Source organism: Vigna radiata, chromosome 1 (assembly GCF_000741045.1).
Source record: "Vigna radiata var. radiata cultivar VC1973A chromosome 1, Vradiata_ver6, whole genome shotgun sequence".
NCBI classification, from domain to species: Eukaryota; Viridiplantae; Streptophyta; class Magnoliopsida; order Fabales; family Fabaceae; genus Vigna; species Vigna radiata.
This window is the reverse complement of record NC_028351.1, coordinates 16,784,801-16,802,975: the sequence shown is the minus strand read 5'-3', so window position 1 is coordinate 16,802,975 and position 18,175 is coordinate 16,784,801. Positions and strand designations below refer to the sequence as shown.

Genomic DNA, 18,175 nt, shown 5'->3' with positions numbered 1-18,175 from the left:
TGACAATTCATCTTCCTCTTTCATTTCATCCTATACCTTAGCATCAGCATAGTTTGCATTTTGCCAAGTGGGACATTCATATTGAAAATGTCCAAGCTTGTGACATTTAAAGCACTCAATGTTTGCTTTGTTGAAGGGTTGTCTTCCTCTTCTTCTTCCTCTTCCTTGGCCACCTTTAATGAAATGTATTCCACGTCCTCTTCCTCTTCCTCCTTTATCTTCATTAGTAATGTGGAACACATTTTCTTCATCATCATGACAGTTCATTCTTTGCTCACGAACAAGGAGACTACTTTGTAACTCATCAATTGTCATAATCTCTAAATTGTTTGATTCTTCAATTGAGCAAACAACATAGTTAAATTTAAAGACCATGAACATTCTCACCATATGTTCACCATACACTTTCATGCTTTAGCAATCTTTAGAGTACAAGCAAAATACGAATTGATCGTCTCTCCTTCCTTCATTTGTAAAATTTCAAACTCTATGTAATGCTTGCAACTGTGCTCTTTTCACCCTTGTAGAGCCTTGGAATTTTTGTTTCATCGAATCCCAAATGTCTTTAGACGTATCATCATTAAGTATTGTATCCAACACTTCACGGTCTATAGCTTGATAAAGGTAACTCTTTATCTTCAATTCTTTTAACTTTTACTCCTCCACCAATTTAACTTCTTCCTCTGAAGGTATTGCTCCATCTGCAACTTTGGTGATCCCATGCTCTACCAAATTCCAATACTGTTTGGAACATAGGAAATTTTCCCTTTACTTTGTCCAATGATCATAATGACCAATAAATTTTGGAATCGCGGGTTGCACATACTTATCATTCTGTTTTCACACTTTTTCTGAAAGAAATTTGTTGTTTCTTTCCACTCACTCACCACTGTTTCTCTCACTCTCAAAGAGATTTAGGATTAGACTCCTATATAGAAACTCTGATACCAATTGTTAGACAAAGAATAATAAACTCACTGAAGATATGTGCTACAGAATTTCTTATTAAATTAACAAAACATAAGTTGGTTTATAAAGCTAAAATACAGAGATAACTGACAAAAAAGAAGTAACTAAAAGGACTATATCCACCCACAATTTTACATGCTAAAGATCGTGAGTGGTTAACTATCATAGATTTGATCTAAGAAACTGGGATAGACTAACATAAAATAAATATCTCCTAGACTAACCAACATCAATCATAAAAGTTACAAATTTAGTCATCAAATCAATCACAGAATTTATCACTAAATCAATTATAAAACCGGTCACAAAAGTCACAATCAGCTACAAATTCAATCACAATCCATAACAAATCAGTCAATGAATCGATCATAAAATTGATCACTAATTCGATCACAAACATTAGTGAAGAAAGATATAGTTTTCAATTTAATAACTAATAGTATGGTCAATATTTTCTGATTTTCATGGAGTGTGTTTTTTCCTCTACTCCTTTTTCCCTACACGTGATTAATCATAGCCAAGCACAACACCTACCCACTGTGGTCCACTTCGTACACAAAGATCGTCCAGGTACAATTCTGGACCAAAATGTAACCGTCATATCTTCAGGATTAAGAATTAAAAACTACATCTCTAAAGCCATTGATCCGAAATAATTGCATCTTTTTTAGTACAGGGAAATACATGACATGTAGATGTATAACAACTTCGGTAATGCTACAAACCAAAAAGAATTACTACAACAATCCAATTCCCCTTTTGGAATAGATCAGTGCAGAGATAAATAAAGGTTACAAATAAAAGGCCTCAATTCTTGTGAATCAGTAGATATCAACAACCAAGATACATTTATATCCAAGCCAATGCCAAAATCAGATCCTTTAAGTACAGCTTCTCTAACTAAAGAAGCCTAAGATGTGCCGTATCATTCAGCCTTTTTATCTGCCAACCAGTTCTCAGAGAATGCTGCAAGACAGTCACCGATGAGTCTTCTATGCAAAACTTATGTGACATCAGAGGGCTACATCCAAGAAGACCAGTCAGGAGACACTTAATTGGAACAGAATGAGTAAATAGTCCTATACAAGCCAGAGTAGGTGAAAAGCTGCCGAAGCCAGAATTATGCAGAGAACTTTGATGGTTTACATTACCAGAAGAAATTTCTTCTTCAATTACATCACCAGTGTTTGTGACAAATTGTAGCCTGCTCTTACCAGACTTCTTCCTAGAGAACGCAGGCCGATGCCTGCTGAGCAAATCCCATTGGTTTGGAGGGAGAGAAGGTCCATCTTGGTCGTGAATTGAGTTTGTAAGAAGAGCATGGGAGTTGTGCTGTGCAAATGCATGGTTGTCATTTTGATGTGATGATAAATCTAACCTTAATTTTTCATGTAATCCCAGGACAGTTCCATTTAAGAAGTTAATCATCCGGAATTCTACTTGTCTAAGTGATTCACCAGAAGGTGCAGTAAAATCTGGCTGGGACCTGTCAATTAAGGCCTGAATTTCAGGGGTGTATATTTCTGATCGAAGGCAGCCTTCCCAATTCCCTTGACTAATCTCCGCAAGAGCATCCGAGGATTGAATTTGTTCCTCTGAAAAACTGATTTCCTGTTCATTGTAATTTCAGTAAGTCCTTTTCTCATTTTCAGTGATCAACAATTAGAGAATTGAAATTTCTGAAGACACATGAAGTTCAATGTAAAATAATCATGCCATTACTGCAGACTTTAAGTGAAACTAATTTCTGGTGTTTATTTAGTGCATGCCTTCAAACCATTGAGTACACTCAACCACATCTTTCTGAACAACATTATTCAGTGTCTAGCATCAAAATCATAGTAATAATTGAACTTTTTACAGTTTCCAGCTTTTCCATCTTTTGCTAAAACTGAGAATTTTCTATAACTTTTAGTCATATAAATCAGCATCCAACACAAGCAGCAATAGTCAGTTCTGGTAGCTTTGGCTTTTGCCCCATCTCCTTCAAAATTTCATAGATATGTTATGTAATCTCATTTATTCACCTAACATCCATGTTTTCAGTAAATTGCAAGAGAAAATATTCAGCACCGGTCCTTTAAAGTTATGCACATCACAGGTCATCCATTTATCACCGACACTCTCGATGATAATCAATGAAATAAATTTTATTCTTTAAGGTCAAAGTTGATGGCAAGAAAATGGCAGGACCAATTTAATGTGACACATGTCGAAAGACTAATTTGATGCATGTATCAATAGAGGACCAAAATTACGTCACATGTATCCTTGAAGGATCAAACGAGATATTTACTGGATTAAAAATGAGCTACCAGGATACAGCGTGTGTAGAATCTTTAAAAAAGCTGACATCTTAGTAAGAAGTGTCTGGCTATAGCATATTTTTCAAAAGCTGGTTGTAATCTGAACTAAAATTAAAATGAATTGTTTATTAAAAAGTCTAGTTCATAATTGACTCTTCCAATCTAAATTTATGTTGACTCTTTTCCTTTCAAGTGTTTCTCCTCCTCCGGCTAGGTTTAAATGCTGTTAAAGGATGAGAAAAATTGGTAGCAACCACCTTATCCACCCAAGAATTAATATAAGCTGACAACCACAAAATTTTACAATTCTATATAGAAATTCAATATTAGAATCAGTTTTGAAGTAATTATGAAGTAAACTACACTTAACCTTGACCTGTGATTTGTTTTATATGCAGAGGTGGTTTTCTTTTGTACCATTTAAAACTAGTTATCAAAGTTGCAAAATATTGTTCCTTGAAACATTCCATTACTCGGCTAACATTAATATTACTAAATAATGATACAGTCAGCTAAGATCTGGAAAATAAAACAAGTTACCCAACTATCTTCCATGTATTTTATCTCAGATTTACCGTATAGCATCATCCATTAATTTCATAATTGAACAAAATATTAGATTAACGAATTTTTTAAACAGAAAGAATTGGAAAGAAATAGACCTCTTCCAATTTTAGTTGTCTACTGTTCTATACCTTGCTAATTTTAAGATTACAGTAGAAGTGGATGTATCCTCCTGATAACAGCTTAACTAAGTTTTCTACTATAATATTTAAAGAATTGAGTTTTATGCCAAACTTCATTTATAAGGGCAATGATTTGAAGTTAATATCAATTCTCTAAAATATTAGAGGAGAAAACCAGCATAAGCTGTGACCAGATGATATAAATTCACCTCTCCTGTAATCTTAAGAGTAGCAGGGCTCCACAGAGCATAGTAGCCATAACAACAATCTAAATAACACATTGTATATTGATATGTAACCCATCCATCAGATACATCAATCCAGGAGATGTCCGAAAAAGCTCACACATTATTATACTAAAATAATAAGCAAACACAAGCTACAACATGTATACAAAGTCAAGGAATCAGATCGCACATTTCCAATTTAACCAAAATAAGGTTTATAAATCCAACCCCAGATCCATATGTTCAGCTTTCACATTTACCCTCAGCCATTAAGAGAGTCCATCGGTGTTAGATAACAGAAAATATCAAAGACGAAAATATCCTTTATGAGAATATATCAAAAGTCATAACAGGTTAATGCGAAATCATAGCAGACAAAAATAAAATAAAATATATACATATAAATAATATAATATATATATAATTTAAAAATCTAGAAATATAAATAACTAATAATAATATCATGTCTAAGAAATTATAAATAACAATAAAATCAAATCAAAATACCAAAATTTCAAGTTCAAAACTTAAAATATGACAAAACATAATGTAGGAGCTGCTCAGAACATAATGTATCAGCGGCTGGTTCAATGTAGGTAGGGTGAGCATAAGTGGAAATGGCAATAGCAGTGACAAAGTCAGAGGAAATGGCAGTAGCAGTGACAATGTCAGCAGAAATGGCAGCACCAATGGCAGCGTCAGTGGAAGCAGCGACAACAATGTTGTCACCAGCAATGTGGGTATGGACAGCACAATAAGAAAGGAGATGATTGGTTTAAGGAAAATGATATTTTGACACCAATTTTTGACATTATTTTGACATTGCACACATGTCAAAACGTGGTTGGACAATTTTAAATTAAAAAAATGAGATAAGGGCATATTTGGAAGAAAAAAAATCAAAATTTCTTTTAAAATTTGAAATCGTCCAATCACATTTTGACATGTGTGCAGTGTCAAAATAGTGTCAAAAAATTGGTGTCAAAATATCATTTTTCTTGGTTTAATGCAGCTAGGGTGAACTAGGTCAATATTTTGTTCTATCTAATGTTTGGTTTGGGCCAGTTGTTTGGCCCAACTTAATTGCCTAGGGTCGGGTTGACAACTTCTCCTTCATTTTGCACTCGTTGCTTCTTCTCCTTCAATTTGCGTGTTGTCACTACTACTTCGTTTTACACACCCCTGCTGCTACTCTGTTTCGCACACAACCACTGCTTCTCCTTTTCACATGCCCCTTGCATTGTCACTATGCAACTTCCACCATGTCCATTTTGCAATGCTATTCTGTGATACCTAATGTGGCCATGATGGGCTGCCATGAAAAACCCACATCACACTGCCATGTTATGGAGGCTAGCTATAAATTCACCATAGCACTGCCATGGCAAACTTTTTATAACATTGGAGCCTATGGACATGCACGACCTAATTAAACTATCAATCAAAGTGTAGACTTCAATTGCTTCAATTCAAAGCATCTATCAAACAAAATCTACAACAAAACACAGACACAACATCGCTGAACTTGAATAAAAGGCTCAAGTCTCCAATGAACATGTTTTAATGATAATTGAAGTTATGATGATACTGAAGATGTGTTATTGTGTCTTTGCTTTCATTAAGTGTTGATTGAGTTCCTCACACAAGATATTCACAAGTTTATTTTGTTCCAACACATAGCCTATATTAAAAGAAATTGGAAGAAAATGTTTTTATAGTGTTAAGCACATAGCCTATATTAAAATAAATTGGAAGAAAATGTTGAGTTAAAACTACACATAAAAGGCTTTTCAGCATTTATAATCGGTTAAACCATTCATAAGAGATTTAGAACAGGATAACCAATAATCTGATTTTATAACCGGTTAAACTAGAGAACATCTTTATGTATTTTCAGAGTTCTCAGTACTATAATTGATTAGAATCTTTTATAATCAATTAAATTTGCTTCAGCAATTAATGAGAAGCATGTTTAATCGATTAGCATGTGCTATAGATCATAACATTGAGACATAGTAACTGTTTTTTAAAAAATTGTTAGGATAATCGATTAGTAGCTTGATTTAATCGATTAAATGAATCAGTTCTTGCTTTATTGCTTTTAATCAGTATTTTCAAAACTCTATATATAGAGACTAGATCTCTATCTTTAAGAGAACTTTAAGCAATCATTTGAGCAGTTTGAGATTTACAAAAATGATTCATTCTTTTAAAAGAGCTTTCAAGATTTACAAAGAATCAATCCAAAGGTGGGTTAAACAATATGCTTGTGTTGTGCTTCTCCTGTGTTTGAATTTGGTAAACTCTTTTTATATTGTTTTGTTGGAGTGTTTCCAGTGGTTAGTTGTTGTCTTTGTTGGAGTGTTTCCAGTGGTTAGTTGTTGTCTTTGTTGGAGTGTTTCTAGTGTTGTTTGGTTGTTGTTGTAACAAGTGCGGATAGGACATATATCCTCTTAGGTGATAAAGAGTTGATAAGACTAAGATCCTCTTGAAGTACTTCAAGAGTGGATAGGACATACTCTTTATGATCAAGAATTGAAAGAAGTTGATATTCTCCTGAGTATGTTTAAGAGTTGTTGTTGTAAGTTTGTAGTGCAGGTTATTTTTATAGTGGAACTAACTTTTCTAAGGTTGAAAAATTCAGACTAGATGTAGGATCAATTGATCTGAATTAGTATAAATCATTTTTGTGTTTTCTTACTCCTACTTTATCTTCTTTAACTGTATAGCTATCAGTCTTTATTAATATTGAATCTCAGTTTTAATTGCATTATTATTTTCTGAACGGAAAGTGTCTTAAAATATTTAAAGATAGGGAATCCTTTTATAAAAAGTTTCAAAACCAATTCACACCCCTCTTGATTTAATATAGTCAATTTCTCTTTTTCTTACAATTGACCTCAAAGCTGGTTTTTTAAAGTACTCAAAACACAGATCCTGACTTTATTTAAATGGCTATGCAAAATCAAGTTTTTGGAAAAGTTTTTGATATTAACAAGCCTCAACTTTTTCATGGTGAAAATTATCCCTTTTGGAAAATAAGGATCAAAATATTTTTTGAATAAATTGATAGAAGTGTATTGCATGTTGTGATAAATGGATCATATATTCCTATGCATACCATTAACAATATGCAGGTTGGAAAAGACTTCAACTCTTGGATTGAGGCTGAGAACAAGAAAGTACAGTACAATGCTAGAGTTAGTAGACACATCATTTCATCAAAACTCACCATGGAGGAATTCTTCAAAGCTTCCACTTGCAAGAATGCAAAAGAAATGTGGGAAACCTTCAAGAAAGCTCAGGAAAGCATTGAAGAATTGGCCTATAGCAGTTATAAAGTAGCAACAAAGATATCAACACATGCTTCATGATTGTTGTAGAGTTTCAAGAAAGCAAGGTAAGTACTTTTAAAACTACTATTCAAGTATGATGAACTTCTTCATGCATTTGAAGTAAGGCATGAAGAAGTAAGCAAACTTGTTTAAACAAAAAGCTTAAGATGACACATAAAGGGTTAGAAAACAAATTGAAGCAATTAGAAGAGGAAAACAAGAATCTGAACTCTAATTTGGAAAATCTGGAAATCATTTATAAAAACTCCTCTTGTAATTGTAATTCAACCTCTTTAAAAACAAAGTCGAATTTCTTGAAAAGAACTCCTTGTAAATGTTACAATGAGAAAATGAGGTTGGTCACTAGCAAGAGGAGTAAGCAGAATCTGATTGTCGCCGGAGAAAGAGGGGTGAGGTGGTTGAAGAGAGAGAGAAAAGGAGGTTCAAGAGGGAGAAGAGGGTTTAGTGATACGTAGTCACCTTTTAATACTGTTAGCCTTTTATACGGTTAACACTGCAGCAGGAACCATAGTGACTCTATTTAGAAAAATAGGGACTCAATTGAGTCAAAAGAAATTTAGGGACAAAAGTGAATTATAGACCAAAACATAGAGACCAAATTACTAATTAAACCTTTGTTCTTTTATTGATTAATGAATTATTTGATTTTGTATTTGCTGTAGTTGATAGAAAACTAAGAGTTTATGAGAGAAGGAAAAAGAATTAATAGAGTTGTTAGGAGGTTAGGGGATACTGTTGTATTGATAGCTGTTAGTGTCAGTTAGTTAGAGGAAGGGGAGCCTATATAAGAGGCTGAGGAACTCTTGTACATTTTTCAGTTTTGTTAATTCTTTTGTATAGACAGGACATCTTAATCCTGTGGAGGGAGAGAGTTCCCTTGGAGGCTTTGTGAGTGTACATTGATACTGGTTATAGAAGAAATATACAGTTTCTTCCCTTCTTCTGTGTTGTGAGAGGCATAGATAGATTTCTTGATTCAAGAAACCCATCAGTAGTAATGCTAGATTAATTAATTACATAAGTGTGTAATTCATTAATTGGTGTACTGGCTTTCATATCTTCACCGTTTTCATGGATTTTCTTAGAATATAATAGATTACCAATCCTTGCAGTTATGAATGCTCTTTGAAAAATGAAGTAAAATATATTGATTTGATTGGTCATCAATTTTTTTTAGTACTATGTTTGACATGACATGCACTTGATAATTTTCTGCATTGTGAATTTATCTTTATGAAATTGTCATATCTTCCCAATGTGCATGGTGTATTAGTTTTTAATCTGAAATGTTTTGATAATATTGATTCTTTGCACTGAATGTACTGCTTTGATTCTGTTTTGGTTCAAAGTTAGGGTGACTTCAGGCCAGAGAGTTCAAGTATCCATGATTTTGGACTATTCTCTTTTTTATAGCAAAAATTGGTTATAGATTAAGCAATATCTAAATCCATTAAGATAGAAAATACTGGGAAATTGACTTAAACAGCTTCAATCTATGTATTTTTGGTTTTCAAATAACAGAATTATCTTTTCAATATTTTCCGAGATTATCGAATTCAATTTTTATACCAAATTTCACTGCATCGTTCTATAGCTGACCTACATAATTAAAGTTCTTGGTATCAAGACCGACTGGCGGCAGATGAATGAAACTAACAGTCCTCATCTTTAGTAATCATCAGTCAACAACATGTAAGAGTCAAAGTCAGACTATCCATCAAATTGTCAGTTGGGTCTATGGGAGCTCACCCAAATCATGACAATACACAACACCCTAGCCTTGAGCCAATTTAGGCAGATAGGCTAAGGTGTTCTAGAGACTTGTAGGAGCTCACCCAAATCATGACGGTACACAACCCCTTAACCTTGAGCTGATTTAGGCGTTAACACTGAGTCAAGGGTTCTAGAGATGTCTTTGAACTCAAAAACTTCAACTGTCACGTTGCTTCAAAGGTCAATGCTCATTCAAGTTCTATTCCACGTGTTTCACTTTGGTTGGTTCTTCTGACATGACAGTTTTGAATCTCATTTATACCCTCCACACACGCAGTTTTCAAAAAAATCCTTAGATGAGAAAATTAACTGTTTCATTTGTATTATTCCATCAAACCCCACTTCAACACTCTCATAGAATCAATAGGTATACCTTCTTCCTCATTTTATCCTCCTCTAATTTGCTCTTGCATTCGTTTCATCCTTCGTTTGCCAGTTCTTAAGCTCTCATTTGCATCTCTATGAGCCTTACAATTCTAGGCCTTTAATATGGTTTGCACGGTCTAAACTCATGTTCTCCTAGGCTTTTTAGGTTCTATGGGATTTCTAGGTTTTCTAGGGTTTCTAGTGTTACTCATCTCTTTAGTCATGACTATGTATGATGCCTATTATCCATGAGCTAGAATCGAGTTTCAAAGCGAAACCTCTGGGTATACCTCAATTAAAGGAATAAAGGCCTTCCACCGTTGCCAAGCCATTAGCAAGAGAGATGGGAAAGGATTGTCTAGTCCAAGCTTGTGAGTTGGACTAACCTATTTGTAAAGATGACTTTGTTGATGCCGAGGGAATTTTTTTTTTTCTTTCTGTGATACCATTTTTAACAAACTCAGCACTTGGCATTCCTTAGATATATTTGAGAAGGAAGTACTCACTATAATGAATGTAGCTCTCACTCAGTTTTATCCTAACAGCCCTGCTTTCCATATATTTTTATACACATTTCGGAATATTTCCAAAGTCAAATATGCTTTTGTATTTATTTTTTGAGTTTAATACTTCATCTTCAACAGCGGAAGCCGAGTATTGGGCGATGGTGTCACTCACATGTGAACTCATATGGGTCAAACAATTCCTTCAAGAGCTTAACTTCTGTGACATCCATACTATGAAGATGTATTGTGATAATCAAACTACTCTCCAAATTGCATCAAATCTAGTGTTTCATGAGAGGACTAAACATATAGAAATTGATTGTCATTTTGTTCGTGAAAAGTTGTTGACTAAAGAAATATATAGTGAGTTTGTTGGGTATATAGAAATTGATTGTCATTTTGTTCGTGAAAAGTTGTTGACTAAAGAAATATGTACTGAGTTTGTTGGGTCAAACGATCAACTCGCAGATGTGTTGACTAAGTCACTAACGGGTCCTCGGATTGAGTTTATTTCTTCCAAGCTTGGTACATACAATCTGTATGCTCTAGCTTGAGGGGAAGTGTTAAATATATTATCTTTATCTTTTATCTTTATTAGTTAGTTTATTATTATTTCTTATTTGTATTTTGGACTTAGCCCATATTTGTTCTATTATAAATAAAGAACCCTATGTGTGTATTGAACACAAGGAAGATTTCACTATATTCAACTATTAGAATCTTTTGTAATCGATTAAATATATTTTTGCAATTAATGAGGAGCATCATTAATCGATTAACATGAATTAATCGATTATAACATAGAGATGTTGTAACTCTTTTTCAAAAATCTGATAGGATAATTGCTTAGCAACTTGATTTAATTGATCAAATGTGTTAGTTATTGATTTAAATTAGTATTTTCAAAACTTTCAATCTCAATCTTTAAGAGAACTTTAAGTAATCATTTGAATTCGATAAACTCTTTCCATATTGCTTTGTTGGAGTGTTTCCAGTGTTGTAATTGTGTGGATAATGTATACATCCTCTTTGTGATCAAGAGTTGATAGAGTCTAATATCCCATTAGAGTTTGATATCCTCTTGAGTGTGTTAAGGAGTTCCTAGATGTTGTAAGTTTGTTGTGCGAGTTATTCGTACAATTTGTTTTATGGTGGAACCATCTTTTTAAGCTTGAAAAACTAAGACTAGATGTAATATTTGTTGATCTGAACCAGTATCAATCTTTTTATGTTTTCCTGTTCCAACTGTATCTTCTTTAATTGTATAGCTATCAATCTTGATTCTCAGATGTAATTACATTCTGGTTTTCTGAACTTAAAGTGTCTTAAAATATTTAAAGATAGGGAATCTTTTGAAAAAAAAAAAGTTTTAAAACCAATTGACCCCCTCTTGGTTTAACAAAGTCATTCTCTCTTCTTACAAACACTACGTACACATGAAATGACACACCACACAAACAATACAATGTACATACAAAAAGCAATAATAAAGCCCTGTGTCTAGCAAGGTCAGCCACATGAATGCACCATACAAGCAGGCTCTGTTATGATACAATGTATACAACTAATACAAATCAACATTAAACACAATTCCATATCAAAAAAGCAAACAAGTCAGTATTGTTGTAGACATAGTAAAATGCTATAGTTTTCCTAATTACTGGAATATTCTCATCTATCTTCTTGCAAAAGCTTAAAAAACAAAATGCATTTAGAAGCATTCAGAATACATGGCAAGAGGAAATCTAGAACAAACATGTATAAAAACAAATATTTTGAAATGTAAGTGATCCTTGCACTTGCAAACTATCATGACCATTCAAACTAAATATTCAAGTTTATCGTTCTACAAAAGCTTAAGCAACACAAAAATGCATTTAGAAGTATTCAAAATACATGGCAAGAGCACATGTTGAACACTTGTACATAACACATTTTGAAATGTTAATGATCCTTGCACTTGTAAACAATCGAGTACATTCATACCAAGTATGCTCATTTACCCTTCAACAAATGCTTAAAAAATATATAATGCATCTAAACGTATTCAAAATATATGGCAAGAACACATGTTTAACACCCAAACACTACTACTATTTCAAAATGTAAGTGATCCTTGAACTCGCAAAAACAATCAAGCACATTCAAACTAAGTATTCTCACTTATACATCTACAGAAGCTTAAAAAACATAAAATGCCATCAAAAATACACAGCAAGAACGCACGTGGAACATTCAAAATGCAAGTGATCCTTGCACTTCCACAAAATTGAGCACATCCACACTGAGTAAAGTACCTTTGACACTGAAACCGCCGTGGACCGCGCCCGATCTAGCGGTGACGAATACACGGCGCTGAACCGAACCCCCTGCGACTTGAGGAACACGGCCAGAGCCCTGGCCTGGCGCATTCCATTGGCGGTAAGCGCGGCGGCAGGGCAGCGGCCGCCGACCAAGTCCGGAGCCAAATTTAACTCGCACTCACCGTGGCTGATCAGGAAAACCTCTGTCACAGCCTCGTCATCCGGCACCATCCCGTTCGCAGAGAAGCTCCGCGAGAGTGCAGGCGGTGACAGCAGCGGCGGCTGCGGCCCGAGGACGTTGTAGGGATCCCATACCTTGATCGAGGGGCCGAGGCGCGGCGTCCCGAGCGAAGAGAGCTGCGGTGATAGCGGGGACGCGGAGGCGTGGCACGGCAGCATCTCCGGCTCCTGTTCGAGAACCTTCTTCACCATGTGGTTCCCCAATTGCGTCCGGCCCAACAGAGGCCCGTTGAGGTTCCTCTCATCTTCTTCCTCCTCTTGCTCTTCTTCTTCCTCCTCGTCTTCCTCCTCTTCTTCGCTCTCTTCCTCAACTTGCAGTGAGTGGTTCGCGCCCATTTTCAGTGGGTGCGTCGGATCGCGCGAGATGCGGGGTTTTATCGCTCAGATTTGAAGCGCATCAGTGGGGATGGGAAATGAATGAAAATCGGTCGAGAATGGTGAATGAATGAAATGAAAAGAAGTAGATCTCACTGAGTGTGGTTTTTTCGATCTTCATTGGATGTGGGTTTTCATGGCGTCGTGGTTCTTCGTAGCTAAAATCTAATCAACCGTGTAAAAAAGTTAATAAATTAATAAATAAATATATATATCTATATATATATATATTTATTTGTATTAGGTTTAAACCATGTGTCCTTATTTTTGTTAGGTATTTCCAATTTGGTCCCTTTCTTTTAAAGTTTCCCAATTGAGTCCTTATAACGGTTAATTTCAACCCATTGAGCCCTTCCTGTCAAATTTCATTAATGGAGTTAACTTTCTTAATAGGTGGTGGACTGACTTGTTTAAGATGGTTTCAACGTGTCACTCTCTTCCTCCCACGCCATTTTCCTCTTCCTTCTTCCTCCTTCCACTCTTCTCTCTTCCAACCACTCTTAAAGAAAAATCCAAATTTGCATAATTCACTGAATCATTCAGCAAAGATGAAAGCAAGCCAATGACAAAAGAATTCTTAACTCATGGTTACTAGCCAAAACCTCAACAGTTGCTTAGGATATGGTCGATACCGATTATCCTTTGGTGGCAATCTTCTTCTTTTCGAATGTGCTACTATTGTGACTCTTTTGTAGTTGCAACAAATTCTTCCTGCCGGAACAAAATAAAGATAGGGAAATGAAAAGGTGCAGTGCATTATTCACTAGTAGGAATTAAAAATGTGGTAGTTGGATTGTCATTCAGAACCTGCAAAGAAAATAATTGTCATGTGTGTATTTTGTTCGTTGTAGAACTTTTATCAAACAAATAGTGTGCATATTTCAGCACCAACCCCGCAAAATAAGTTTTCTTATTGGAAAGAATTCAATTTGCCGAATTGGGATGACGAATCTCAATTCCATGAACACACAAACAACTTTCATTTCTTTCGGGTTAAACTGCAAATCTGTAATTGTTTTTTATTCACTGCAAATCTGTAATCTGCAAATAAGTTTTTTAAACTGAATGCAAATCCCTAAATTTGTAGAAAAGTAAGTATAAGAAAAATTAGGGAATAAGAGAAATCGTTGGGGAGAGTGAATGTACCTGGTGAAGAGTGTATTTGTTGTAGAGGGGAGAGGTTTTTGGGCATGAAAGGGAATGTGAGAAAAGTTACCGTTTGGAAAGTTACCTAATCACCGTTTTCCAATTAAATCATAGCATAAGCATTGTTTCTTTCTCAAAGAAAAGAGCTGGAATCAACATCTGTGTGTGCAACTTGCATTGAAAGCAAAAGGAATACATCTTCTTCCATGAGGACAGAGTAAAGTGCCATGCTCTCCACCTCCAAGTGATGTCGGCTCCCCCTAAAATGAAGATGAATCACCTTAAAGTGAAGCCCCTCCTTCAACCTACTGGACCGTGTGTAGCTAGATCTTGGGCTTCTCCTTTAATGTTGTTGCTGGGCCATGGTGTTGCAAGCGTGAATTGCACCACGTTGTGGAGGAGGTGGAAATGGAAGTTTTGGTGGTGGGAACGGAGGATATGCAGGTGAAAGTGGTGGTGGTAATGGGAACGAAGGATATAAGGGTGGAAATGGAGGATTATTGTTTAAGATGCAGTGAAGAGTTGTTGACATTGTCTTCAGCTGTTGGAGGCCACCAGAGATCCACGTGTTAAAAAATGACACATCATCCTTCCATTTGTGCAGAATTTTAACACCGTTAACGATTTTTAACGGCAGGGGCTAATTTGTTTGAAATTAGCACTTATAAGGACTCAATTGGGAAGGTTTAAAAGAAGGGGACCAAATTGGGAATAACGTACGAAAATAGGGACGCCTAAATGGTTTTAACCTTTGTATTATTCTTTCTATCTTTATTTATCTTTTAACCGTATAAAAAATAAATTATAAACCATTTAATTAAATTTAGGTAACTACACATTAAATTTATCAATTATTAAAGTAATTTTAGTAGAAAAAATACATAAAATTGCGTGATCAATTTTTTTATTTTTTCTTTTTTTTGTTTAGTTAATTTTCTTCATTTTTTTCATGCTATGTTTGGATATTTGGATATTGTAGTCTTCCTTTTTTGTTATTTTTGAATTTATGTGTCATAAAACTTTAACCAATTTATTTTCACACGTTAGTGAACTCAACTTAACGGCAGTTGCACACCTCAAAATATCCAAAGAACATTTATGCAACTAAAACACTATTTTTAACATGTTTTTGTATCTCATGCTAAATAAACTCAATTGTAACACGTCCTAATTAAAATATTCTATTGAAGTACAAAATTCAATTAAGAATACAATATTAAAGGTTAAATAAGTGTATAAATAAGCACTCATCTCCAATGTTGTTCATTCTTTTGATCTAAATGCAAACATGGAATAAAATAACCTAGAATAAGTCTTGGAATTAATCAATTTTGTCCAGGAATTAAAAAGGATAAGTGTGTGGTGTGATAAGTGCATATTTGTGCTTACATTTTAAGTTTAATTTAAAATTTCTGATGGAATTCTTAGTCTTAAATGGTTGATTTGAAAAGGGTTTATGACAATTTGATTTATCGAAGAATCAAAAGTATTTAAAATGTTAATTTTAGTTGTATAAATTATTTTAGGATAGTTTGATGTTTATTTGTGTAGCAAGTTAAAGTTTTATTCATTTAAAGTGTGTAACACCCCTATTTTTACAAACATACACTCCTTTTTTGGCTAATAGGCCAAAGTGTTAGTTGTTACTCCTACGCACCTTGGTTTGTACTAGTACACCCCTCCTAAATCAAACTCAACAGATCATGCCATGTGACAATCCTAACTCTAAAGATTTGTCCAACCATATGTTGCAACATGTTGCAACATGTGATAATGGTCTAAAAACCGTTATTTTTATACATTAAATTGATATCAAAACACACCCTTTATGACTTAGGATGAGCTTAGAATTATGCAAAATACTTTAGTTTGGTTACAAGGGAGTCAAAAGTGGTTTTAGAGGTATTATGCTTGGTTTTGCATTATTTTGGCAGGATTAGATGAGAATTGAATGATGGAAGTGAAGAAGGGAGGACTTAGACTCAAGAAAGAATGAGAAAAGATGCAAAAGAAGAGTCACGTCCACTGCTTAGCGCCAATTCCAGTGCTGAGTGCCAGCCTCGTGGAGGATGCCACTGTTTTACGCTTGAGCGGCGACGCTGAGGGGAGAAAAGAAGAATCGCCCACCGTTGAGCGCTGGGATCCACCGTTGAGCACTGCAACCCTTGGTACTTCAACCTTTCTTTTAATTCATTCCAAAATCCTACAAAATCAAGGGAATTTAATGATAAAATCATAAAACATGTCCTTAACTCTTTTATTCACAAAACTAAAGAAAAATCATGAGTCAAAGCAAGTTTCTAAGTCAACAAAGGTGCATTTGATATCAAAATTAAGTATGAAAATAACGGTTTTTCATCCGTTATCAGGCTCGTGACGTTAAACAAGCACTACCTGAGAGGCAACCCAATTGATTATTTTCTTTATTTTCCAACTCTGTTTTAGTTGCATGTTAGGATTTGAGTGTTGCATGTGAGAGGGGAAATGCATAGAATTGAAAATTGAGAGTTGAAAGCAAGTGTCATAGGTCACAAAAATGTGAAGGCAAGCCAAAAAGAGGGAAAAAACTTTTAACGTCCACTGCTCAACAGTAACCCAGCGCTGAGCGGTGGCGTCGCAGACTGCAACATGGGCTTTTTAAAGGGTTAGCGTTAGAGGCCCATCTGCACACTTTTTAAACATCCCTAGGGTGCGTCCAGGCGGTCTCCACAGACTTTCACTCTGTGCTTTCACTTTCAAGAACTTTCTAAAGGTTTCCCTTAACTTTTTCCCATCACCCACTCACTTAAACTCCAAGTTCTTCAGTTTTGTACCATTCCATTTACAAAGTTTGGGGTTTTGGTGAGAGCATTGCATTGGGGAAGCATCAATCATCATTCGTAGAGCATTTGCAAGCATCTAGAGTATCTCCACTCAAGTAAGTCATGCAATTTCATTCTTAGGGTTTCTAGAAATTAAATTTGATGAAGAACATGTGTAGAAACATGAAAAATTAGGGCTTTTGATTTCTATGCATGATTGGATGAAATAGAAACATTTTGCACCGATTAAATTGCATGATTTTGGTCTAGAACTGAGGAATTTGTGATTGGGTGGAGATTAGAAATGTTTAAGCAAGGTTTTGAAAAATTCCTGTCGCCACCGCTGAGTGGTCAGTTGATGCTGAGCGGTGGGTGGCAAGTTTTGTTTTTGGTTTTCTATTGAGATGCAGGTGGCGTTGAAGGGCCTTGTTTTGCCCTCAACGCTGGATAGTGCTAGAAAAAGGTGTTTTTGATGGTTTGCTAACCCTTGATGGTGAATTCTTTGGTTTTATGAATTGTGTTTGATGTAGGAATGGCATCATCTTCAAGAACAAGGAAGACCATTGTTTACACTCTGGCAAGTGTACCAGATCGTTTCAAGTTATATAATTGGTAAACCCAATATCGTTCTTCCCAAGGAACTCGAAGGCCTTATTGTTCGTGTAAAGTGAAATCGTACGACTTGCAAAGAGAAATTAATTGGTTTGGATGCAAGAAACAACAAGTAAACATGCAAATGCGATTGATTCAATTGACAAGAAAAAGACTATGGATGAATGGAGTTGTTGGGGTTTACAATTTCATCTTATCCACTCCTCTTATTTNATTTGCTTTGTTATCTAATTGTCATGCAAACTTTCTTAGTCTACCCTTAACCCGATCCCTCGGCGAAAAGAGCCTATTACTAATTATTGGCTTGTTATCCCTAGTGTAACGCCCCGACAACTTACAGGGATTGCTGACTGCCCCCACACATCAACACGAGGCTTTCTAGTGTGCTTTGTCCTCACGTACACATTTTCCGAGAAAACTTCCCGGAAGGTCACCCATCTCATAATTACTCTAGGCTAAGCACGCTTAACTATGGAGTTCTTATGAGTTAGGCTATCGAAAAGAAAATG

The 18,175-nt window shown here is 35.2% G+C and overlaps 1 protein-coding gene across 1 annotated transcript; it reads right to left on the bottom strand.

The window, feature by feature from the left end:
• Positions 1-1,580: 1,580 nt before the first annotated feature.
• On the bottom strand, positions 1,581-13,277 carry LOC106772214. The gene is made up of 2 exons (XM_014658461.2): positions 12,487-13,277; positions 1,581-2,580 (listed from the first exon to the last, which is right to left on the bottom strand). Exons 1-2 carry the CDS (start codon positions 13,066-13,068, stop codon positions 1,870-1,872), a joined length of 1,293 nt encoding a protein of 430 aa, XP_014513947.1. The 5' UTR covers positions 13,069-13,277; the 3' UTR covers positions 1,581-1,869.
• Positions 13,278-18,175: the final 4,898 nt, after the last annotated feature.